We start from the raw sequence: 26,363 nt of genomic DNA on the forward strand, positions 1-26,363 counted from the left end.
TTGCGTCCAGCCTCCCTCCTTCCTCTGCCCTCCTCTCCACCCCTAATCCCTGGCTACACCAGTCTGTCCTCCATTTTTAAATTTTGTCCTTTCAAGACTGTTGCACACATCCAATCACTACAGTACATAACCTTTTGGGATTGGCTCTTTTCCCATTTTTCACCTATAATTCTATCAAGATTTGTCTAAGTTGATGTGTCTGTCAATTGTTCATTCCTTTTTATTGCTGAATAGTATTCATGGTATGTATATGCCATAGTTTGTTCAACCAGTCACTGTTGAAGGACATCTGGGCTGACTTCAGTTTTGGTCTCTTACAAATAAAGCTCTTAGGAAGACTCATGCACAAGTTTTTATGTGAACATAAGTTTTCATTTCTCTGGGATAAATGTCAGGAATGCAACGGCTGGGTCTTTTGACAGTTGCATGCTTAGTTTTTAAAGGAGTTGCCAAAATGTTTTCCAAAGTGGCTGTACCATTTACATTTTCATCAGCAGTATGTGAGCAATCCAGTTTCTTTGCATCCTTTCCAGCCTATGGTATATTCATTACTTTTTTAGTTTAGTTATTCTGATATGCATTTTGGTTTCAGTTTGCATTTCCCTAATGGCTAATGATGTTGAACATCTTTTCATATGCTTATTTGCCATTTATATATGCTCTTTGGTCTGTGCATGTCTTTTGCCCATTTTCTAATTGACATTTTTTCTGTCGAGTTTTGAGACTTCTTCATGTGTTCTGAATACTAGTCCTTTATTGAATATGTGATTTCAGATACTTTCTCTTACTTTGTAGCTTTTCTTTTCAGTCTCCTTACATAGGCTTTTACAAAGCAAAACTTGTGAAATTTGGTGAAGTCCATTAATCAATTTTTCTGTAATGGATCATACTTACATTATCAAATTTAGGAACTCTTTGCCTAGCTAGATCTTGAATATTTTCCTGACATTTAAGTTTATTATTTATTTTGAATTAATTTTTGTATTAAGTCTGAGGCTTAGGCCAAGGAGTTGTGTTTCTTTTTTTTCCCCCTCTGTCTTTGGATGTCCAGTTGCTTCAATACAGTTTGTTGAAAATGCTGTCCTTCCTCGGTTGGTTTTGCACCTTTGTAAAAAGTCAGCTGAGCATATTTGTGTGCATATATTTCTGAATCCTTTTATATTTTCCATTAATTTATATGTTTATCCTCCTAACAATACTGTTTTCTTAATATAGTTATATAGTAAGCCTTAATACTGGATAGAGTTATTCCTCCCTCTTTACTCTCCTTTAACAAGATTATTTTAGTGTTTTAGGTTCCATGCTTTTCCATATAACTTCTAGAATAAGTTTGTCTATGTCTATAAAAACTTTACTGGAATTTCGATATGAATTGCCTTAAACCTAATAGATCAATTTGGGGAGAATTGACATCTTTTCTATGCTGAATCTTCTAGTTCATGAGCATAGTATGCTCTTCCATTTATTTAGGTCTTCTTTGATTTCTTTCATCAGCATTTTGTAATTTTTAGCTACAGATTCTATAAAAAAACTAAGTGTTTACCTAAGTTTTATTTTCTTTGGAATGATTATAAGTGACATTGTGTTTTTACTTGTGATTTCTTCATGTTTATTGTTAGTATCTAGAAATAGAATTGGGTTTATATATTTATTTTGTATCTTTCAACCTTGTTGAACTTATTTAATAACTATTTTTTTTTTTTGTAGACTCTGGGATTTTTAATGTAGATAATCATGTCATCTGCAATATATTCAGTTTTACTTCTTCCTTTCCAATATGGATGTCTTTTATTCCTTTTACTTGCCTTATTACAGCAGTTCAAATTTGCAATACTACATTGACTAAGAGTGGTGAGGGAGTGCTGGGCCAAGGGATGTCTGGGTATCAGGTTTAAGGGGGCAATGAGGCCAGAGGCCAGAGGGCTTGGAGTGGCCAGCAAGATTTGGACTTGAGTTTGTTAAGGAAATTCTTCTGGACACTGTCTGTGACATTCATCAAGGAGGGGAGCCTGGAGCCCTGGGGATGAGTGGAGGTTATAGTCACAGCCTAGAGCCTCATCTTGGAGCCAGTGTCAGAGGTTGCTGAACATGAGCCTGAGATAGAAGAATGACCCACAGGAAGTGAGGAGGAAGTAGATGAGGAACCATCTTCAAGACTAGACCAAGGCAAGACAAGAAGCCCCCATTTATTTTCCTTGCCCCCGTAACATGGTCAGTGACCAGTGGCAGGTACCAATGCTGTATCAGAGGAACTCCTCTGGGGGAGCAGAGAAGAGAGAAAGTAGGGAGGTTCCTAGGCTCCAGAAAAAAGGGAAGCCATGGCGGGTGCGGTAGGCTGGAAGAAAAATTGGAGGGACTGAGGAGGTGGCCTTCAGTACAGGTGGCAACCTTCAGAGCTACCTGAACATCGTACATGAGACCTTCCCCCAAAGGTTCTGCAGAAGTTCAGGAGGTCCTCACCTGCACTCCAGTGTCCAGTGAGCTTAACTCTGCTTTCCTTTCTGAGGCCTAGAGAGCTATATGAGTAGCCAGAAACCTGGAAAGACCTTAGTAAGAACATGGTTTCTTTGAGGTTGGTCTTCTGATTGTAACACCTCTTCCAGTGCTACCTTATGGCCCTGTGTCTTGGCCAAAAAATTTGAGGGCAAAGCTAAGTCCAGAGCTGGTAAACAGAGGCCAAGACTCTAGTGCTAGTCCCCAGGGCAGATTCCCCTGGATATGGTTTTCCTCACTGAATTCACTCCATGATGCTTCAGGGTGAAGGCTATCTAGTCTCAGACACCAGACAGCTTCCCAAGTTTTTGTGTGTTATCACTAGCATTGTTTGCTTCTGAAGAATTTATACTTTTATTTCTCCATAGGAGGTAATTATTAGATTTCTGGGAAATCTGGGGTTTGTTTAAATGAGTCACAGCAGTTGGCTGAAATAGATAGGACTCCATCTGTTGCCTTTGCGTGGTCTCCAGTTCTGTTCTCTGTGACTAAGCTATAAAGGAGGCAGGAGAACTTGGTGTTCCGGGAGCTCACCATGACTGGCCCTGTCTGTCAGGCCCAAGCCTCACAAGCAAAGATGTGGGGAAGAGGATCCTGTTTCTTGAGAACTTCTCAACCTGCAATCCATGCAATTTGTCCACTGAACTTGGGTGAGGCGGGTGCGGGCAGGAGCCAAGGGCTCCTTGTCCACTGACCTCTGCCAGCTCCTTAATCAGTGACGGGTCTCTCTCACATGCCGAGTGAAAGAAGAGGCGTGCTGGGAGTCAGGGGCACAGCACGTGACGTGGTCATGTCCCCTTTCACCCTGCAAGGGGGGCTGCTCTGTGGGCAGAGCAAGTTACTCTCTGTGGGTGGAGCAAGTTGCTCTCAGATCCCGCCTTGTCGCCATCAGCAGATTGGCCCGCCTCACTCTGCTGCTCACAGACCTGCCTCTTACTGGGCAGCTGGGGGCCTGGCCTTCCACACCCATCAGAGGGGCTGGGCCCATAGAGCCATACCTGGCTTCTACCAACTCCTCCAGGACCAGAAGCCTGGGGACTCCTGAGGGGCACACGTGCTACACTGCTGCTTTCCTCTTCTGCTCGAGCTGGGAGGTCGAAGTGGAGCTCTTCACTGGAAGTGCCCATGCCCCTCACCTCTGCCGGTTGGCGGTGTGCTGCCCGGCCAACATATAACCTCAGTGGGCTCCTCCTCCTAGGGGCTGGTTGGAGTGACTGTGAGGCCACTGTAAGCAGATGCCATCAGCTTCACCTGATTCCTTCTTCACTTTCCCAGCTACCCAGGGTGTGTCACAGGATTGACTGGCACCACTCAGTTGGCACCCTAGTCCACACAGGCCTATCAGGTTGCATCATGAGTACAGAATTGGCAAACGACCAGAGCCTTTCTCAGGAGTGAGCCTTGTGTGAGGAGTCCTGAGTGGACCCCACTCCATTGCTGGAGATGCCCAGAAGCTGTTCCCTACAGTGATACCGGTAGCTCCGAAGGCCAACGGAGATAGCTTTCCTGTTGGCTTTTCTTCTGGCAGGTTTTGGTGAGCCTCGTTGTCACTCTGTGCTGAAGCTTCAGACCCAGCTCAGCCCAAAGGAGTGGCCAGCTGACCTCGCCAGCTCCCAGCAAGTGCAGTGCCCCCACACCGATCTAGTTCTAAGACATTCTCTTCACCCCACAGAAAGCCCCATACCCATGAAGTCGTTGCTCCCCGTTTCTTCCCCCAGCCTCTGGCACCCAATAGTCTGCTTTCCCTCTCTATTGATTTACTTATTCTAGATATTTCATGTAAATGGAACCGTAACATACGTAGCCTTTTGTGTCTGGCTTCTTTCAATGAGCGTAATATTTTCAGGGTTCATCTACACTATAGCATGAATCAGTATTTCATTCCTTTTGTTTTTTTTATTGTGGTAAACTATACACGACATACAGTTTACCATTTTAATAAATTTTAAGCATATAGTATGTGAGCGTTAGGTACATTCATATTGTTGTGGAGCCATCTCCACAGTTCTGTCCATCTCCAGAACTTTTTCATCATCCCAGACTGAAACTGTGGCCATTCAACAGAACTCCCCATTCCCCCTCCCCAATCCCTGGTAACCACTGCTCTACTTTCGGCCTCTATGAACTTAACTGTTCTAGGTACTTCATATAAGTGGAATCATGTAATATTTACCCAGACTTAATTTAACATAATGTCTTCAATATGAACATCCATGTTGTGACATGTCTCAGCGCTCCATTCCTTTGTAAGTCTGAACAACATGTCATAGTGTGTATATGCCACGTTCTGTGTATCCATTTAGCCATCCCTGGGCTTTGGAGTTGTTCCCGCTTTTAGGCTATTGTGAATAATGCAGGGATCTTGCACCTCGGCAACCTGGCGGACAGGGAGAGCACAGACACATAGCCCGGCCCCGGGACGAGGTCCTGAGGCTTGGGGACGAGTCCAGAAGCAGGGTCTGCTCCCATGTCCCACGGCCTTTGTGTGGCTCTGCTCAAAGGCCCTTCCGAGGGCCCTCCCCCTCCTTTCTCGTCTAGATTGTTCTGAACGAGTCAGCCTTACCATTTGTCTTCTTGGGGTTTGCCTGTCTCTGCACCACATGGCAAGTTCCAGGAGAAGAGAGGCCTTGTTTGCTTGCTCACTGCTAGGTAACCATGGTCTGCAGTGCAGCGCAGTGCCAGGCCTGGACTCTTGGGAAAATGGGTGTTCAGTGATGCCTCATACTTGTGCCACTGTGGCTGCTGCCGGAGCCCTAGCCCCTTTTATCTCCCCATCATGCATTTGAATCGCACCTGCCACATCCTCTGTCCAGGCATTACCCCGTTATCTGGAACCCCTGACCACCTGAGTCCCCAGCACCTTCCCCAGACATTCCCTCCACTTCTGCCAGCTGAGCGCCTGGCTCTGCGTGAGGACGCAGCGTTCCCCTCACCCCCTCAGCAGGGCGATCCAGACCCCCACTCACTCACTTGTCCTTCCTGGCCAGGGGGCCTTTGGGGCGGCATGAGCCCGGCCCTCAGAGCCTGATCCTTCCTCTCCCGTCAGCCACTGGCCATATGGTTCTACTCCTTTCTGTCCCTCGGCATCGCTGCCTGCACCTCTCATTACCTGCCACTTCCCTAAAGACTTTGGCATCAGAATCCCAGGCTTCCTGCCCACTCCCCTTGCTGTAAGCCAGGGAAGGAAGGAAGGGAGGAAGGAAAGAGGGCATGTTTTTCTCGGCGCCCACTGCGCACCTGGCGTTGCTCTTCTTCAGGCTGGGGTGGCCCTGTTCTCTCTGTTGGCTCAGGCTGGCCGGGCACGCTGTGTGGGGATGCAGGGCTGGGTTAGTCCCTCAGGACATTTGCCCTTCCCTTTGGGAGCAGACTTCCTGGATTTTACTTATTACTCAGAGCTGTAACTCCATGTACCATGAAAAACGTGGTCACACATGTGCTCACACACGTGTGTGTGCAGTGAACTGCCCACGCACACACCAGCGCCCACACTAGTGCCCACATGCACACACACCTTGCACACACATGTGAGCACTCACACGTACCCCCCACTCACACATGTGCATGTGCATTCACAGAGCATCTCATCGTCTCTGTCTTAATCATCACTCTCAGACCCACATTTTCCTTATGAGTACATCTGTCCTAATGGATTTTTTTAAGCCCAAGTGGCTGAGTTTAATGTTCTCGACATGTGAACACGTGTCAGGTAGGAACACGGGCATCCCCAAGCCTATGCTGGTTAGAGGCTGAGCCCTGGGAAAGGGAGGAGAGTAGGGAAGGGAGCTCCTGGTCGAGGGCTTTTCCTGGCCAAGGGCCCCCACCTGAAAAGGACTTAGGCTTCTTGGATAGGAAGTTCTGGCCTTAGGTCAGGCCCAAGGGGCCTTGCAAGAGAGCTGCCCTACAGCAGGCTGAGCTGTGGGAGCATGAGAATCAGCCCCTTGAAGCAGGAGGAAGAATGGGGTGAGTGAGGAAGGGTGGGGCGAGGGGAGCGCCTCCTACAGGAAGCCTCCCTGGCCTCTCATGTTACTGGGAAATCTTTCCCAGTGGCAGGCAAGCTCCCTGAGGGGCTGGTAGATAAACCCCCAGCACAAGGGATCTAGAAAGGAACCCCCAGCACCTTCTGGGCCCTCCCAGTCTAAGGGAGAAGGAGGTTCAGGAACCCAAGTGCCACAAGTAGATGTTAGATTTCTCCCTCTGAGTTAGAGCCCTCAGAAGTGAAAGATAAGGGAGCCACAGAGGGAAGACCATGAGGTTGGCAAACAAAGAAACTGAGCCCCCAGCCATGTGCATTTTTCTGCAACTAGGCTGATGGGGCAGGTAGATCAATGGGCACGGTGATGCTGAAGGCTGGAAGGGTGGTGGGTACCCCTTGCTTTTGCAGTGTCGTTTAATGAAGACAGCATGCTTTTTACTGCTGGAATCTTGAGTCTCGTTTCCCATCTTGAGATGTCAGCTTTTTGTCATTCTGATTTTTTTCACAAGCCCTGTAAAGAATTGCATTCACTAGCTAAACACTTCTCAGAACCTTGATGGTAATAAATTTGAAATCGCCCGGCAAAGGTATTGTTCAGAGGCTTCTCTTCTCTTTTCAGGGCCTGCCGTTTCCAGTGCTACAGGTCGGAAGGCAGGGCTCTTTAGTGGTTGGAATAGCCCTGCCCAAAGACTAGCTCTGTGCCCTGGGCTGTGTGAGCAAGTGACAGAAGGGCAGGTTCAGGCAGGGTGGCTCTGGGAGATGAGCAGGCGGGGACCTCCCTTCTGTTGTTTCATTTAGAGCTGAAACTAAGGGCCAGAGATGATCCTCAGTCACAATTTTCTTTTGCCATTTTTGGGTCACAGGTAAGTTTTTCCTTATGGTATAGAAACATAAAGAGCAGGCAAGCTCTTACTAGTTTAAAAAATGTTAAACTAGGGGGAAAAAAATGGAAAACAGCAGGCCTTATTTCTGGATAGAGAGGTTTTTAACATGGAGATAGTACTTTGGTGTTTCTTTCTCTCCCAAAATACACAATAGATGTAGTTTTTGGATCCCACTGGCTTCCCAGGAGAAGGGAGCTAATGGTTCCTCAGGCTCGGTGGGGTTTTCGTGCTGGTCTTGGAAGAGCAGGCAGTGGGAAGCCTCAGACACTTGAGGTGTGTTCAGGTCCCACCTGGTACCCCACGCTCGGCAGGTGTTCAGTTGGTTCATGTATTAATGATGCAGGCACTGGCTTATCTTACTTACCGCATTGTTCTGGCCTGTCTTGGATCAGGGCCGGACGTGAAGCCTTATTTGTGGCACAGGATGTGTCCCTGTCCCCTAGGGCAGGCTGAGGGCTCAGCCTGCCGCGCTGGGTCTGAAGACAGGGCCGAAGCTTGCCAAGCTTTGTGAGCCAGAGTCCTGGCTTCTGATTGGAGCAAGGGGTGAGGCCTGCCGCCTCCATTGTCACAAAGAGTTAGTGTCTCCTCTTAACTTATCTCCTGGTTTCAGCAGAATCTGGAGGCGAGCTGACAAGCATAACACTGTCCCCTTGGTAAAAGGCTACAGTTGTAGAATTTGCTGGAGCGAGAAGCAGGGAAGGGCTGGCTCAGCTTTATGTAATGATGCCTGACTCCTGATTAGAGCTTCCTAGCTCAGGAATCTTCCCCCTGAGCCAGAAAACTGGGACGCTTCGCAGCTCCAAGTGGTCCTCATGTGGGGTCCCGGTGCAGATGTCTGCAAACCCAGAGCTGGCTGGGGGCAGGTGCCTCAGGGGCTTGCGCTGGGTTAGAGCTCCTGGGCCACGCCTGAAAGCCACGGTACTCCTGGGAGACAGCGTTGGTAAATGAAAACCAAGGGCTGGACTGGGGCCAGAGCTCTTGAGAAGGCTGTAGGAGGGGTGAAGAATTTGCCTATCTGCCATGTGTGCCCTCAGAAAGCTGAGCCTGGGAGGGAGTCCACGGGGGCATGTGACTGGCCTGGATGCACTGTTGAAGGGTACCCCAGTCACCACAGGCTAGAAAGGCCAGGGAGTTCTTTAAAGTTCAAATGCTGTCGATGCCATAGGCCTTAGGACAGGAATGCGCAGGGATTAGTCCACACGAATGTCAGCATCCTGGGTCCAGTCCTTATGGTGCCCAAAGGGAAGGGTCCCTAAGGTCCTTGGGGCCCTTGTTTCCTGTGGTGTCCCAGGTCAGGCCACCTGGAACACTTGGGAGGGGTTGGGGAGAGCCTTTGAGGAGCTGCTGACCCGGGTCTCAGCTCTGGGCGGTGACTCTGGTCTGGCCACCTGCTGCTTCTTCCCTCCTCTGGCCCTCTGCTTCCAGTGTGGGGCCCGCCTGCTCCTGGCTCCCTCAGGAATCTCCTACTGGTGAGCTGTTACCCAAGACTGATGAATAAGTGGGAATAAGACATGAGAGCACTAAAAGCAGTAACACTCCCCTCCTACTGAGTTCTACCTAAGGAAGCCAGTTCCTTCATATGCTGTAGTAAAACCAATCTTTGGATCCCTTCCCCTTGGAATTTGTGGTAATTGACTGAACCAGACATTTGTAAAAGGTAAATGATGTAAATATGACTGTTTAATTCACCTAAAATACGAAGTTGCTTTCAAGCCCTACCAGACTCATTTCCTACAAATCTTGCCTAATTGCAAGTTATTTTTCATCAGTTGATTGTAACTACCTGTGTGAAGTTCTGCTTCCTTCGACTGGCAAACAGGGATTGCAACCAGATTAGATTCTGGGAGCCCCTGCCCTCCTGGGGTGCCCAGTCTGACCAAAGAGACAGAGTGAAGAATGCCTTGCAGTGGGGCAGCACTGCGACCGGACTGGTGGGGGACACGTGGGAGGGGGGACCCCGGGAGGCTCCACACCAGAAATCACATTGGAATGGTGCTGTTCAGCCAGCCCTCTGGGGAGCCTGTAGACATGGATGCAAGAAAGCCTCTGGCCCCTTGGGGAGCCCCCAGGCCTCAGGCAGGGCTTGCATTAGGGGATGTGTGGGCAATGCTTGAGAGACAGGATGGTGTGGTAGGTAGGGGCCTGTGGCTTGAGACCCAGACTAGGGAACAAGGTTCCTATGAACTTTTAAAAACATGAATGAACGAATAAAAACTTCTAGAGATGCACTCTGAGCCCCTGGTGCTGGCTTTGTGTCCAGTCACAGGCTCCTGAGGCCTGTGGCTGAGTGTTGCGGAGACCTCACCTCTGTGCTGCTGCTCTTAGCAAGACAATTCCTTTTTGGTTCATCAGTGGTCAGAAAGGCTGGGAGGGCCCCCCGATAGACTCAGGCCTCCCTGACCCTGACCTCAGTACACCTGCGATGGAGCAGGGCTGACAGCAGGAGAGAATCTGGTCTTGGCCACCAGCAGAGACCCCTTTAAAGACTGGGAGAGTGAGAATTCCCTCTGAACTGGGGCACACGCGCTGGGAGGGGAGGGAGACAGGACAGTCAAGTGAGGCATGGGTGAAAAACGTGAAAACTCCTATTTACATTTGTGTCCTATCTCCTCCTTTCAAACATTGCCAGTTGGGGAGGTGTGTTTTAGCAGTAATATATATGCACTTAATTGGTAAATAAATAGTCATCTGTCGGGGATATGTGAACATGTTTTATTGATAGGGACTGGTGATCAAAAAGGCAGGAGGCCACTGGCCTGAAAGTGGGCAAATCAAGAAATGTTTTCTTGTGTGAATACCGGCCTTTTTTTTTAACTCAAACTTTCTCAATTCTTCCATCCCTTCTTGAGAGAGTTGCTCCGGGGCCCAGAACTAGATCCTAGTGCCCACTATTGGGCAGCCCCTGCTTCTCTGCCTGGACACACGGGGGCCACTGGGCCGTCCTAGTGGTCCTTCCTAGCCTGGGCCTGAAAGAAGTCCTCCCCCCTGCATGTCCTTGGCCGTAATTGCCCGTTACAGAAAGGTCAGCCAGGGATTTATCAAAACCTTGTTTGAAGCCTGCAGAGCTCTTCCGGCTGCTCTGACTTAGAAAAAACAGTGTCCTTAAGTTCACTCCCCTCCTGGTGAGCAAAGACAGCTATTTATTTGTGTGAAGTATTTTTCTTTCAAATACTCAACTGGAGGCGGCAGGGGGCGGCGGGGAGATGATGCTCTAGAAGGCTGCCATGTGGAACCCAACCTAGTTTTCCCTGGGGACCCCACACAGTCTCTCCCCGCTTTTCCGGCCAGTCTGCCCAGCCTGAGCAGGCCCCCCTGGGTGCACCTGCCGGTGTAGCCCCGGCTCTGCCCTTACGGACGTACCTGGGGTCAGAGCATCTTTGGCCACTGGAGCTTGTTGGCCTCCTGCCTTTCTTGGAGGTTTCTAACAGAGCAGAGCCCAGTTTCTGACCAGCGCAATCTGGATTATTCCTCCTGGCAGTGGTCATGGAATGGGAGAGCAGTCCTCAGGTTACTGAGGAGAGTTGCGGGGGAGGCCGATGGGATGGGCCTTGTGGAGGAGGCTCCTTCCTGCCTTGCTTTAAGACTTGTCTCTGATCAGTCAGTAGCCTTAAATGCTGAAAGGGAGGAGAGCTGGTGGAAATACAGCTATTTTTACATCCTCCACCTTTCGTGGCCATCTTTTAAAAATATCTAGCCTGGATAAGGCATTTTTAGTCTTCCCCTCCTTGTCTTCCAGCCACTCCTGCATGCTTCTGCCCTCTCCCTCCTCCGCCTGCCTGTCCTCCTGTGTCTTTCCCACTTTATGGCAGTTTCCTCTCCCTCTCCTGCTCACCTGTCCTCCTCCCAGCCCTCCCTAGGGAGCAGGGCTCCCAGAGGCTGAGGGAGGTGCACTGGCCCCCAGGGCTCTCACTGCTGATGAGCCACATCCGTGAAACCAGGGCTTCCCGAGGCTGGGCTGGGCCCCGCCTGTGGACACCTCCCTCCCTCCCTCCCTCCTCTTGCGCCCAGTGGAGATCTTTCTTAAGGAGGGTCTCCTGGAGGGTGCACCTATGTTCACCCCCAAGAGGCCCTAGGCCACTCCAGTCCTGGCCCCCTTGGGACTTGTGTATGGGAATGTGTCACAGACAGAGCTGGATCTCCGGCCCTGGGTGGGCCCTTGTGTCCAGCAAGCTAGGGAACTGGCTCCCTCAACCGGACAGAGTGGGAGAGAGCTCGTGGCCCTCATGGGTGTAGCCTTTCCTTCAGCACTCCTGAGGCGTCTCAGCCCGCAAGAACGCGGACTCAGGAGCGAGTTGTTGAATACTCCTCCTTGCGGGAACTTTTCTAACCCTGGGGGTTGTGTCTTCCCATTCTCCTCTCTGATGCCTCCATTTCTGACATCCCTCTGCTTTTATTAATGTTGGTACTCCCCAGCAATCTTTTCTGGACCACTGCTCTCCATGAGATCTCTATCCCCTGAGATTTGCCTATGAACTGAAGCCTTAGCTCTCCCAGGTAAAAATATCTAGACTTGTCTGAATTGAATCCAAGCTCCAATCCATCTCCTGATGTCTCTTGGATGCCCCCACGGAGATCAACAATTCGACAAAACCAGTTCAACCTTATTTATGATTTTGCCATTTCACTCCCCAGTCTCCACCCACCAATTGGCTTCTCCCCCTGAATCCTCTGGCTCAGTCAAAAGGACCCTCCTCCCCAGACCCCAGGGGATAGCCTTCTGAGCCTTTCTTCTCTCTCAGCCCCTGGACTGTCCTCTGTGCTGTCACGTTATTCTATCTTCCTGGTAGGACTTCCCTGGTAGCTCGGCTAGAAAAGAATCAGCCTGCAATGCAGGAGACCCCAGTTTGATTCCTGGGTCAGGAAGATCTGCTGGAGAAGCGATTGGCTACTCACTCCAGTATTCTTGGGCTTCCTTGGTGGCTCAGCTGGTAAAGAATCCTCCTGCAATGCGGCAGACCTGGGTTCAATCCTTGGTTGGGAAGATCCCCAGAGAAGGGAAAGGCTACCCTCTCCAGTATTCTGGCCCAGAGAATTTCGTGGACTGTATAGTCCATGGGGTCGCAAAGAGTCGGACACAACTGAGTGACTTTCACTTTCACTTATTCTCTCTGTCTCCCTACCTCTACCATCTCTTTGTCACAGAGTGGAATACTTCCTTGTTTGAAAAGCTTAAAGGCCCTGCTCTCCTGGCCCTTCCCATCTTGCCTCTGAATTCAGGTTGTTTGCTGCACGCTGTCTCCAGGAGCTGATCTAAGTGCTGAGAATAGCACTGGCTTAACCCTGTCATGGAGCTACCCCGGTGACTTAGTGATAAAGAACCCACCTGCCAATGCAGGAGATACGGGTTGGATCCCTGGGTCAGAAAGATCCCCTGGAGGAGGAGATGGCAATCCACTGCAGTATTCTTGCCTGGGAAATCCAATGGACAGAGGAGCCTGGCAGGCTACAGTTCATGCAGTTGCAAGGAGTTGGACTTGACTTAGCGACTCAACAACAGCAACACCCTGACATGCATCTGGGTCTTTGCACGTGTTTTCCGTTCTGCCTCAATTGCCCTTTACCTGGGAGGGGGGTGGCAGGCAGCCCATCCATGAAGACTTGGTTTAGACGCCTCTGAGTTCTCAAAGCCTTCTCAAACTCTGCCCCCAGACTGTGTGGATGTGTCTTGCAGTGATTTGTTTGCACATCTGGTCTCCTCTCTGGACTGGAGGCTCCCAGAAGACTGGATCCCTGTCTGATCCACTTTAAAAAATTTTATTTTAATTAAATATTGAATAAGTGTTTATACAGAATCTAAGAATACTTATAAAACATGTATAAGATGTAAAGAATAGCAATACAATGAGCACCCGTGGACCCACCTTCCATTTGTGAGTTGCAATCCGGTCATACCATCAGCACCGGTCACACAGCCTGGAGCTATCACTCCAGGGGTCAGTGAATGTTTGTGAATGACTGAATGCTCGAATGAGCAAGTGACTTGAGTGTGGTTTTCTCTGTGAATCACATTGCAGTGCTTCCCACCCCTCTACAGCCTCACTGTGCTCACCCAGAGGCAATACGGAATGTGTGGCAATGCGAAATGTGTTTTAAGACATGGACTGGTGGCCTTTTTTTTTTTTGACCACACTATGGGCATGTGGGATCTTAGTTCCACAACCAGAGATCGAACCCATGCTGCTTGCAGTGGAATCACAGTCTTAACAACTGGGCTGCCAGAAAAGTCTGAACTGGTGGCCTTGGTATTGGAGTCATAGCACCACCTCTTACAGGTCATTATGGCTTTGCAATCCTTAACTTCTACATGTGGCAGTTTTCTTATCTGTAATATAGGCAAATTGCATCCTAACGCATGGATTTGCTGTGAGGCTTAGAGGAGTTGACATGTGACAGGTGCCTGGCACATGGTGGTGTTCAGGGTGAAGGCGCGGTTGGCATGAGCACTTCTGTGGTCAGTGGAGTGTTCTGTGTGGTGGGACTGGGGGTATACAGCAAGTGGCCGGAGAGGGCTCAAGGTGTCACTGCTGCCATTCTACCCTCCATGAGGCCAAATCCAGGGCGGGCCGAGTGCACATCCATCATGTGCCATGTTTCCTCAGCTCAGACACATTTAGGGGCCACGTTTTACTGTTCTGAGTCGTGATATGAGTTTAGTCCATCCACCCAGGAGACATGTATGAGCAGCCAGTGAGTGCTGGGCTCTGGGGCACAGCCGTGGAGGAAGCCCAGAGGTCGTGCCGGCACAGCGCCGGCAGGCTGCTGCTGGGACCACAGAGCGTGCACAGGTGCAGCATGTCCAGCAGGGATGAGTCGGGAGGCCTCAGTGGCGTGGAGCACACAGAGGCTGGAGGGACGGAAGCTGCATTTTTTTTAGATTTTTTTTATATGGACCAGTTTTAAAGTCTTTATTGAATTTGTTAGGGCCTCCCTGGTAGCTCAGCTGGTAAAGAATCCACCTGCAATGCAGGAGACCCCAGTTTGATTCCTGGGTCGAAAAGATCCCCTGGAGAAGGGAAAGGCTACCCAATCCAGTATTCTTGGGCTTCCCTGGTGGCTCAGAAGGTAAAGAATGGGCTTGAATTTGTTACAATATTGCTTCTGTTTTATATTTTGGTTTTTTGGCCTCCCCCACCAGGGATTGAACCCACACCCCTGGCACTGGAAGGTGGAGTCTTAACCCCTGGATGGCCAGGGAAATCCGGAAGCTGCATTCTTAATAGGTTGGTCCACAAAAGTATCCCCAAACGATGCCACCAGAGCCAAGACTCTCCCTGTATCAGCTCTCCTTCTGCCGGTCCCACTCCTGTCTCTGGGTGTTTGTATCTACGTGCGCTCTCTTGAGTCTGCGTGCAAGCGCCAGCAGGTGCCAACATCCAGAGACAGGAGCGGGCCTGGCGGAAGGGGAGCAGACCCAGGGCGAGAGAGAGAGCAGGAGGCTGGAGGGAAAGGGCCCGAACCTTGCGGGATCTCACGGGCCGTTATAAAGCCTTTGGCTCTTCCTGTGGGAGGGAAAGGAGGGTTTAAGCAGACAAGGGAAGCGGTTTGATTCATGTGTATAAAGGATTATCCCAGCTGCTGCACAGAGGAGACTGTAGATGGGCAAGAGAGGGCAGCCCAGCTTGTGCAAAACTGGAAACCAGAGGGCACCGTGACTTCAACAAGGAGGAGTGAGGAGGCAGTGGGGCTTCCAGACACTGAAGCACAAGATTTCCTGATGACTGATAAGGCCTGAGAGGAGAAGGGTCAGAGTCTCCAAGGGGAAGACAGGGAGGAGCACATGTGTGGGACGATCAGGGACTCAGCTTGGTCACGTCACGTTCGAGGTGTCTCTAAGACATCTCGGTGAAGACATGGGGTGACAGTGGGAGGAGGGGGGAGTTCAGGGGAGGGGTCTGGGCCAGACACACATTTGTAGCTGCCAGTGGGGAGTAGGAGATAAAGGCTTGATCTTCAGGGAGCTGTGGGCTTGGAAGCCTCGTGTGCACAAAGGTTGAGTCCTTGCGATGTAGGAAGTGGGATTCTGGGTTTGGGAGATGAGGAAGCACCCGCAGAAGAGCTCAGAATAGTGTGACCAGGAGGGAGGAGGCCGCTTGGCAGAGGGTGGTGTTCCCGGAGGAAGCTGAGGGTTTCTTTCAGGAAAGAGGGAGGGCCCAGCGCTGTCGGGTCAGGGGATTATCAGGTGAGAGGAGGAACCTAGAAGTGACTTTTGGATTTGATGCTGTGGAGGTCATCGGTGCCTATGACCTGAGAGACTTCTGTGGAAGGATGGGTGAAGCCAGGTGGCCTGTTTGAGAGGAAGGGAGGAGTGGGGCTGGAGGCCGTGAGTGGAGGCCTCTCTTTCAAGGAGTTTTGCTGTAAGTGCAGCAGAGAGATGAGGCAGTCGCTGAAGGGGAAAGTGGACCAAATTTCTTTTTTCTTTTTCAAGATGGGAGAAGCATCTTTGTATGGGCATTGAAATCATCTGAATAGAGAGGTAAACAAGGACGATGAAGGAAAGGGGAGAATTTATGAAGGCGGGAAGTGGGCCTTGGGAGCAGGAGTCTGGCAAACACAGGGACAGTCGTCGAGAGGCCTTAGTTGTACAAGTTCCCCTCCAGCTGCTCCCACTTTCCCAGCAAGATGGTATACAGGCTGTCAGTGAGGAGAGGGAGGCGGCTGGCGGCCTGGAGATCAAGGAGGAGGTGTGAGGAGTTGTCCAGGAGACCGGAGAGTCAAGGGTTCGCAGGTGTGTATCGCGATCGCCGGGTGTCAGCTGCAGCTACCGGGTGGTGTGCGGATACACACCAAGCCTGTGTGCTGGGGGCGCTGGCCTTGCCACGCAGGCTCTGCTGGGTGCAGAGGGCGCTGCTTGTTTGTTCACCGTCACCACAGCTGAGTTGAAAGTTAACCTGAATTTGGATCCCTGATTGTCACATACAGTGTCCCCAGAAAGACTACATTGTGACGCAGCATTGAGTTAAAAAGTCACTGTGTCACATACCGTGTAAAACACACACGGTAGAAACTGCTTCCTTTCTCAGAAGAAACCACGGACCTTGCCCAGCCTGGAAACAGGGTTCTGGTCCCTTCGCGTGTTATAAAGGGCTCTCCATAGCTTCTGATGAGCTCTCAGGGGCTGCTCTTTAAATTCCAGCCCCAAGTAATTTAAGTAAGAAATGAAATGATGAATTTAACCAAGTGGGATTATTTCTTTACGATACCTAGAAATTAGTCTACTGAAAGGCCCTGAACTCCTTTGGGCCTAGAGATGGCTGCACCCACCACCAACCACCACATTGCACTGAGCCTCACTGCTGCTGGCAAAGGTGACTTCCAGAGGGCTAGACTCAGGCTCTGGTCATGTGGAGTGTCCAGTCTGTGAGGCTGGATGGATGGGTGTGTGCTGTGTTGGCTGACGGACAGTTAACAGTGTCCTTTTTCTTTTTCCTGGAAGAGTCTTTATTAGACTGAGGGTGTGTCTCCTCCCTGGCAGTTCCTTGGAAGGGAGGAAGGACCGCAGAGTGTCTTGGGGTGGGTCTCCCAGCGGGCTCTGTGTCTCCCCTCTAAAATGGCTTTTCCTGAGCCAGCCTACCAGTGGGCTCCTGAATCTTTTTGGCAAACAGATGGCGTTCACATAAGGGCTGCAGACTTAGAGTCTCCTCCTGTTAGTCAGACCCTACAAGGACCAGGAGCACTGGGGCTGAAGGGGCCAGGCCAGGATGCCTCACAAGTGGCTGTGGCCGGGCCTCCGCAGTGACTTTCAGCCAGGCTGCCCTGTTGCCTGGGTGCCAGCATCCACCCAAATGAATACACACTGAAGCAAGTATAAAATGTCATGGAAGCAGTGTGAAGCCTTGCCTTCGGCTTTTTGTATGTGGCTTTCTTCAAACGGGAAAACTGGGCGGGGGGGGTCAAACAAGAAGGAATGTGGGGCGTTGAGTTCAGCGTCATGGTTTGCCTTCTACTCAGCTCTGATGGCTCTGCTGCGGCCAGGCCATGTCGGATGGAGGCGGGGGTCAGGCACATTGAACTCCCCTCGATGGTTCCTCAAGGCCTGGATCCTAGAGCTCCGGCCCTGTCCTATCTTACAGTAGCAGAAAAGTAACAAACACATCACTCATCTTGATGGACTTGGTCTGGCATTAGACCTGCTGGAAGACCACCAGAAGAGAAGGAAGGCTCCATTGTCGCTGCTGGAGGTGGCATTAGCTGGGCCTTCAAGGGCCTCCCCTGCTTACCTCCAGCTGCCCGATATTGGCCTCTGAAGCAGACAAGCCAAAACGTAACAGATCTGCCAGAGCAGCTGATCTAAACTAGCTGCATGTTGCGGAGAAGGCAATGGCACCCCACTCCAATACTCTTGCCTGGAAAATCCCATGGATGGAGGAGCCTGGTGGGCTGCAGTCCATGGGGTCACTGGGAGTCGGACCCTACTGAGCAACTTCACTTTCACTTTTCACTTTCATGCATTGGAGAAGGAAATGGCAACCCACTCCAGTGTTCTTGCCTGGAGAATCCCAGGGACGGGGGAGCCTGGTGGGCTGCTGTCTATGGGGTCACACAGAGTCAGACACGACTGAAGCGACTTAGCAGCAGCAGCAGCAGCTGCATGTGGAAATCACCTAGGGAGGAAAAAAAGTACTAATGCCAGGGTTCTGCCCTCACAGATACTGATGTAACTTGTCTGGTGTGCAGTCTAAGAGTCAGAAATGTTAAAATCAGTCCAGGTGTTACTCATATATAGTTTAGACCCTTGGTTCTCAAAGTGTGGTCTTCAGACCGTAGTAAAGGCATCACCTTAGAGATTGTGAAAATGCAGACTATACCGCAGACCTACTGAATCAGACTCTGCATTTCAGAGGATGTAAAAGGGGACATTCCCAAGCCGACCACATGGCCTGGTGCTGATGGCTCAGGTGGGGACACTTGTCAGGGCTCAGCGTGGGGCACGGTTAGCACTGGGCTCATGGAGGGCTGTGCTAATGGCACCGGCTGGCAGAGGGGGGTGGTGAGGGCACCTGGCTGTCACCTGGGTTGGTGGAGACCTCTGCAGGCGACTTCTCTAACCTTGTCATTTTCAATGTCATTTCAGTGTTCCCCGGAGACTGGACCCCAAGGAGCCCCTGGGTAGCCAGAGAGCAGCTTCCCCAACCCCGAAGCAGCCTTCTGCTACCACTCCCAGCCGCGAGAGCCCCCGGGAGACGAGGGCGCAGGGCCCTGCAGGCCAGGAGGCTGACGGCCCCCGCAGGACGCTGCAGGTAGACAGCAGGACGCAGAGATCAGGGCGGTCCCCCTCTGTGTCACCAGACAGAGGCAGCACCCCCACATCACCCTACTCCGTCCCCCAGATCGCCCCCCTTCCCAGCAGCACGCTGTGTCCCATATGTAAGACCTCGGACCTCACGTCGACCCCCAGCCAGCCAAACTTCAACACCTGCACCCAGTGTCACAACAAGGTCTGCAACCAGTGTGGGTTCAACCCCAACCCTCACCTCACCCAGGTAATCACCTCTGCGCCGGCTTCCCCCCACCCCACCTGCCTTCCCAGGCCTCCCCTGGTTCCCTTTCCCACCCACTCTCTCTTCCTGGTCGTTTCCCTTGGCTTCTAGCCTCTGCGTCTTCCCAGGGCTGCGTTTCTGGCTCCCAGGTGTGGAAGCAGAGAGCAAATCCTGGCCCCAGATCTCCAGAGGGGCTGATTACTGTGCCTTCTGAAAGCTTCGGCTCAGACCTGTGTAGAAGGTGCTGTCCTACCTGCTTCAAGTCCGACCTGGAAAAATGCCCTAGGGAGGCCAAAGAGAGACTTACGAACAGCTTTTCCCATGGGTGCACACTTGGAAAGGGTCATGAACAGCCTCAGGGCCTGAAGAAAGGCAAATCTCCCTGACCCTCCTGACAGTGGGGCCTGGAGAGGGGAGCAGGTGTTAAGGGAGGCAGGAGACTGGGCTTCGGAAGAGCTTCTATGTTCCCATTCCAGCTAGCTGGGGCCTGAGGGGGAGGAGCAGCTCCCCTTCCTGGGGGAGGAGCCAGGATTCACATGGTGACAGTGTCCTACCCTCAGCACGAGGCCACTGGAAGGCCATTTCCATGAGATTGGCACCCTTTCTGCCCTAGGGGACCCAGGGTCCCCGGCCCCACCTTGGCTGTGTCAGGATGCTTTGAATTGCTGCGGAGTGCTCAGCCAAGCCCAGGAGCCTCTCTTAGGTGCCCTGGGAGGCCAGGTGCTCCAGTACACTGGCTGGGCTGGGGCCCATGCCTCTGAAACGAGTGAGTCCCTCTCTCCCCTCTGCGGTAACCCCTGGAAGTCTCCAGTTGTCCCCCCAGAGCTCTGCTCTTGGGCTGGTTGGAGCGTGGTGACTGCACGGCCGTGGCTGCAGCTGGGATTAGCAGCAGCAGGAGCTGTTTGGACCACATGGGTGGGGGAGGGCTGAGTGAGAATCGTTCACAGGTCGGGGTCTATTTGTGACATGAGGTGCTGTGGGTGTGGGACGTGTGGTTTGCGAGAGGTAAGTGTGAGATTCCGAGGAAGGAGCTGCCGGTGTGGGGAGATGACTCAGTGCGTTTGGAGTCGCTCCTGGAGTGTGGGGGCTTCCTGCGGAGGCGTGCACACTCGTGATTATTACATCTGTGATTAGAAACTGCCCATCCCTGCGCTGATCAGTTAGGTAAGTGTTGCTCCATAGTATCTAGAGCACTATGATGAAGGCCAGGGAAACTCACCTGTGTTCCTGCCACCGAGAAGCCAGAAGCACCCAGCCTCACAGGGGCAAGGGGGTTTGGCAGGCAGGGATGAGAGGCCACTGTGGGAATTCCCGCCTCCTTATGCTGGCCCTGCCCCCCTGGGATCCAGCCTCCCGCTCATAGAGCAGCAGGACCTGAATGACACTGGGTGGGGTGGGTGGAGATCAAGCGAGAGCCACACATGGCAGCACCAGTTTCCCGGTGGGCCTCCCAGTCTTTCCCACACTGAGGACCTTTGGTGAGCAGGGAGGGAAGCCAGCCTTGGGCTGCTCCTGGAAAAACAGCAGAGTGGGAGGACCTGGCTACACTCATCTGCCTCGTTGTGCTGGGAGGAGCCGCGGCTCAGGGCCAGGAGGAAAGGGGCCCTCAACTTACCGCAGAGGAAGAGCAGGCCTCTGGGCCAGGTCCTTCAAGGCACGTACAGGCAGGAGCTCCAAGACGGGGCTGCCACTGGCCGCCTCCCCCAGACCTGCTTTCATGGAATGTTAGGGGCTGCGGTTATGGCATCCAGTTTGGGAAATGCTGACCATTCTCCAGATGCTCACCTGATAGGGTCCGAACGTGTCTCACCAGCCCCAGGAGGCCCTCTCAGTGAGGATGCACTGACCAGGAGCCCAGAGGTGTTCACGTGTAAGCATATCCAGTGCCCAGTGACGGGGACAAAACAGGAAGGCTGTTCTCTCCCTGGATGTGGGTTCTTACACAAGCTCCTTAACCTCCCGAACGTCGCATTTCTCTCAGGGAGAAGCAGGGTGTGGGTGCCAGCCTCAGTGGCTTTGCCAACACCCCAAGCCTGCCTCTCTGCTCTTCAGTGACTCAGCATTCAGGCCTGCCACCCCTTTCTCCTCCAGGACAGAGACACCTGTTCTGATAGTGGGCGAAGCAGACAGGTGTGGCCGTGGGCCAGCAAGTGGAGGAGAATGGTGAGGTCAAGGTGGGAATCCCTCCTGGAGAGGGCGAGCCGTGCCCTATCTGTCAGCCCCATCCGGGGCCTCCTTGCCCCTTCGGAGCTGCCCCAGCAGCGCATCCTGGCTTGGAACTCCTCCAGAGGAGTCTGTCCTCACCCTAGGAACAGCACCACGGGAATGAGTGCTGTGTGGAGGCAGGGTTGACTGCACGCCTGTGCTTCTCACTCAGATCAGCAGAATCCTCCTGGAGCACCACCCAAAATGAGGCAGCAGCCTGCACCCAGGGGTGCCCACCCTCTGCCCCTGTGGGTACAGCAGGGTTGCCACCTCCTCCCCAGTCTTCCAGGTCCAGGAGCCCGTGTGCCTTCCACCTTCCTTGCTCTAGTCAGAATCACTCAGAAGCCCCCTCTAAGAGAACTACAGAAACATGATCACGGTCTTTCTTCACCTGTTCCAAGGTCTGGACTTTGTTGAGACCAAGCTACTGTGCCATCACCCCACCCCCAACCTCTGGCAAACCTTGGGCTTAGGCACGTGCCTAGGGTGGGTGGTGTGGAAAAGGGGGGGAGAGATGCAGTGGCCACAAGCCTCTTCCTCTCCTGCCTGCATCCCACTCTTTCCGGCAGCGAGGGCCGGGCCACCAGATGGCCCGGGGGTGGTGCTGTGAGTGCAGCCCGGATCCCTCTGCCGCAGCCTCCAGCCTTGCCCCTTTCCCTCCGCTCCCTCCTGGTCGCCTTACTACTCGCCCAGGCCATGAGGAAAGAGGAGCAGGTGTTAGAAGGATATGGATCAGCGCTGGGCTGAGGAGCAGCTAAGGTGTCTTCCTCTCTTCCTGGGCCCAGCCCTCCCCTTTCCACCTCCAAACAGAGGGGATGTGAAAGGACCTCTAGGTGGCCTTTGTCCCTTCTGGGCAGTTTGTTTGGCAGTAGCCACTTTGACCCAAACAATCTCTGAGTCAGTGGGGAAAGGCCCTGAAGCCTCAGCCAGCCCTGGGCAGCTAGTCCTACCAGCCCCTGCTCCCAGGAGCTAGGCCTCTTGGCCGTCTTGCTTAGATCACTGCGAGGTAGAGGCCAGAGTCACTGGGGGAAGATGGATGAGGCTGCTGTGTGGGAGAGGGGGTTTTTCACTGCTGCAACCATCAGGCATGGCAGACCTGACTTTAGCTATGAGAGGGGGCTGTAAAATTATCTGAGAATGAATATATAGTGCAGAGAAGATAGGCCTGAGGGGGAGGGGGCCATCTGGGGTAGGACGGGGGGAGTTGAGGGCTCTTGGGAGGTGGGGAAGGACCAGCAAGGGATAAATTCTCTCCCTTTCATGGAGCTTCAGTGAAGACTTCCAACCCCAAGCAGCAATTGGGTTCAGCCTCCACTACCCAAATCCTGGCCTCAGATGCTAGGCAGGTTCCGAGGGCCTTTCCCAGGGTCCTGACCCGATGACATTGGCACGGATCTCCTCTGTGGGCCAGGCCTGGCTGAACAGGCTCTGGATCAATGTTCCCTGCCCTGTGGGACTCTGTGGTGCCCACCACTAGGCCTGAGATCAACCAGTTGGCAGGTGAAGCAGGTTAGTGGCAGACTTGGGACAGTTGGATGCTGGATGAGGCAGGTGGCGTATCCAATGCCCTGGGCAGTGTGAGGGCACAGGTCCCCCGGTCCCTGGCCCACAGTGGGCTACGTGCCCCCAGTCGTGGCCTGGCCTGTGACTCACAGCCCGGAAGAGCATGGCATCATACTGTCCAGCGGGGCCTTCCCAGAAACCTCTGGACTTGGCACCAGCAGGGAGGGCTCGTTTATAACCTGCTTCTGTGATGTTTCAGCTTGTACCAAAATGGAAAAAAGCGTGAATGCAGCATCAGGCATGATGTCAGTGCAGCGATCCGACACACTGCCTGCCTGCTCTCCCTGGGAGGGCTGGGCTCCGAGGCAAGCCGCTGCTCTCCGCAGGAAGGCGGTCCACGTGACGTGTGCCACCCTCCTTCCTCCCTGCTGGTGGCGATGTGGAAGGGGATGCTGCAGGAGCACCCATTACTGCTGGGGGCCCAGAGCTTCCCGGCAGCCCTGGAGGTGACAGCGTGGCAGGCCCCGCCCTGGGCAGCCTTCTTTGGGGCCAAATAACCACATGCAAGGCTGGATTCTCCCCTCCGGGGCTAAGACACAGGGTGGCAGGTGCAGCGCCACCAGCGTCCCTGTGGGAAAGAGAAACCCCTCCCAAAAGGTGTCCCCACTCCCCTCCCTGCCCCGGAGCCCCACGGAGGGAGAGGCCACGCAGACGTGCGGTTCCCAGAGCCCCCAGCCTCCGGCTCCTGGAGGGTGGCATCACCTCCGTTGCCCTGCTGGGCACTGAACAGCGCGAGGGGGCAGCTGCGCAGGCTCTCCAGGGGAAGGCGTCACTTCAGAGCCCACGGGGCTTGCTGTGCTCACCCTAAGCCGGCTCCTGCAGCGCAGGCACTGCCTCCGGACCAGAAGCCACTTTCCTGGAGCCTCTGCTTCCCCGCCTCCCGACCAGCACACCACCCTGAGCCTCCCCACCCCCACTGCTGCTCAGGCCCCCACGGGGTGGGGTGCAGGGGCCTCTGCGCCTCTGAGATGGCAGGATGGGCCCCTCGCTGGCGAGAAGGATTAGCCACTGCCTGGTAGAGCTATCTACCTGGTAGCTGGAGCCCTGGGAGGTCCCCTTAGCTCCACCTCTGGGTCTTGGGACAGGAGGTCTGTGACTGGCACATCTCCCAGCCAAGTGCCAAGTTAGGCTTATGGAGATCTCTGATAACAAGGCTCTAAAAGAGGCCTCCTGTCACATTGGTGGAAGGCCTGCCTTCTGATTCTAGTGGGCAGTCAGCTAGGAGGGTGCCCAGGAGCCATAGACATGGTCCAGCCAAGGAAGACTCTCACTGTAGTTGGTCCCAGAGTCTGGGGACCTGCCCCAGGCCTGGTCATGGATCCATAGCCTAGGTGGGCTGGTGATGCACAGCCATCTCCCTGCCCAACCAGTGGGCCACTCCCATGTCTCTAACGTGGGATAAGGACCTTGGAGTAGGGAGGAAGAGGCTGGGGATGACCCCCTCCCAACAGGCTCCCGGGGGTCCATGGGGGAGCCAGAGAGGGGAATCTTATGGATTCAGAGATTTCCCCAGCCAGCATCCTGCCCAGGAGGCCTGTGTGCTGGGCCTGGGAGGGGCTGGGGGAGGGCACAGTGCCAGCTCCTCGCTGTCTGGAAGATGCTGGATAGAAATAGCTGCGCCCATCTGGGAGATGACTCACTGAGGGGCGTTTTAGCCGTTTCTTGGCGAGGTTCTATTTTAGGTGAGACGCCTGTGACAGCCTGGGTGCGGGGGGCTAGATAAGGGAAGCTTCTGGTGGTAAGTGCGGAGTTTTAGCACAAGCCCTTGTTGACCCCTTGTTGATCCAGGACCCAAAACAGGGTCTCCCTGAAGTCTCAGAATCAAAGGGTCTCACCTCCCAGATTCCTCTTCTCTGGAAGTCCCACCTCAGGGTGTGCTGCAGAGACGGGACCTTGGGTGTGTGCAGTGTACTCACCTTAGGAACTGGGCCAGGGCCTTGGCACCCCGCTCAGGAGGGTGATCATCTCCTGGGGTCTCTTTGAGGGTTAGCCCAAACAGCTCGCCTCTGGAAGCTCCTACTTTGGATAAAAGTGAACCCTGTCACCCCTGCCACATACGACTTCTTTTTTTTTCCTCCTCACTCAGTCCGGGGGGGTATCACCAACATGGTGGCTCCTGAGGGGGCGGCAACTGGGGCCCCACGGTCTTGGGCGGCGCCCGCGCGGGCAGCGGATCCCAGGCTCAGAGACATACGACTTCTTTAAAGGAGTCTTGGGGCTGAGTCCCAAAGACACGCATTGTCTTCTCTGTGGCTTTCTCTGTCCAAAAGTGTACAGAGCTGCCTTGGGTCTTCAAAGCGCCTAGGTGCATTCACAGTTCCCAGCTTGGGGCGGGGCAGTTCACAGCCCAGTGCTATAGCATCCCTGATCTTATGGTTTCCAGACCTGGGCTTGATCTTTGAGTTTCTCGAGGGCAGCTTCTAGACCTCTGACTTGACTTGCATGAGGCTCAGTGGCCTGCAAAAGGGGTAGACATGTGAAAGGCACTGGGCTCCAGGCTGCAGCTCAGGAGCTGAGCAGGGCTGGCAGGGCCAGTCTCCCCAGCAGCCCCACTTCCTAGCTGGGTGACCGCAAGAGCCAGAGGCTAAATCATATTAGACCTTGGTTTTTCTCTACTGTGAAGACAAAATGAAAGAATGCCTGCAAACATTGCCTGCATGATGCAGGGCGCCATGCACTCACCAAAGTGCATGCTTCTCCCCTGTCTCAGATGCTACTCTTGGTTTCATGGCAAGACAGCCAAGCCCAGGCTCCCAAACCCCAAGTCAGCCACAGTGGTGGCCATACAGCCCTGTGACCTCAAGACAGAGAGCAGGGCTAGAGGTAGCTACTGAGGATGGGCAGAAGGGCTTTCTGCCCCAGGGACCAGACTGGACCTTTCCCTGGCAACTAGGCTACTGTGGTGCTTTCAAAGACTCTCGTTGCAATGATGGATGAGCAGACTTGTCCTCTGCCTTGGCTCAGGTTGAGAAGGAGGAACTCCTTCTACACCATGGGATGCTGAATCTCCAGTCTCATGGCTGTAACTTTGTAAGAGCCATGCCCCTATTAATAGGTTATCAGGCTTCATTCCCCAGCAAGACTCTGTGGAGTAAGCCCAGGCACTGTGCACTGTCCCTGGACCACCTCAGTAAGAGCTTGTGGGCAGGGCAAGGAGACACCCAAAGGAATAAAGTAGCATAAGCTTTGGGAAAGAACAAGTACCATGAAGACAAACTGGGTGGTTAGCTACAGAGTGCTTCGGAGGGATTTTCAATGGTATGGCCAGGAAGGGCCCTGATGGGGAAGTGATCCTGGCTGAGACATGTGCAGATAGCTGGCTCCAGGGCTGAGGAAAGAGTGAGTGAAAGGCCTGGTTATGGAAGAGGGCTCAAAGGATCACTTGGTAGAAGAGGAGGCCAACGTGCCTGAGGTGAGAGGGCAGGAAAGGGGGACAGAGAGAGGCGTAGGCTGGAGTAGATCGGGGGCCTCCCAGATCACAGTAAAGAGTTCCCATGGTAAGTGAGGGGGGAGTCCCCTAGAGGGCTTTGAGCCTGTAAGTGACATGCTCTGATTTATATTTGGATTTTGAGAGGAAGATAATATTGGCTCGTGTAACTGGGAGTCTGAGGGTAGATTTAAGGCAGAGCTGTATCCAGGGAATTAAATGAAGCCATGGGGTCTGCTTGTTTCTCCTGTCTTGGCTCCATTTCTGACTGTCTCTTAACTTCATTCTTAGCGCCTCTCTGCACGCTGGGCAGGAAGGCTCCTGCCCACTCCACCGCTACA

At 53.1% G+C, this 26,363-nt stretch overlaps 1 protein-coding gene across 3 annotated transcripts in view; it reads left to right on the forward strand.

Annotated features, from left to right (window-relative positions):
- Positions 1 to 26,363, forward strand: part of BSN (bassoon presynaptic cytomatrix protein) — a 79,062-nt gene that overhangs the window by 22,194 nt on the left and 30,505 nt on the right. For 2 of the 3 annotated variants that reach the window (XR_006264611.1, XM_043443174.1), the window contains exon 2: positions 18,422 to 18,830. Coding sequence is in view for 1 of the 3 variants with exons in the window: in XM_043443174.1 (XP_043299109.1) it covers positions 18,422 to 18,830 (409 nt within the window). In the remaining 2 variants the exon portion in view is untranslated. The remainder of the gene's footprint in view (positions 1 to 18,421; positions 18,831 to 26,363) is intronic. The other variant, XR_006264612.1, reaches the window with a different exon arrangement.

This window comes from Cervus canadensis, chromosome 22 (genome assembly GCF_019320065.1).
Source record: "Cervus canadensis isolate Bull #8, Minnesota chromosome 22, ASM1932006v1, whole genome shotgun sequence".
In the NCBI taxonomy this organism is placed as follows: Eukaryota; Metazoa; Chordata; class Mammalia; order Artiodactyla; family Cervidae; genus Cervus; species Cervus canadensis.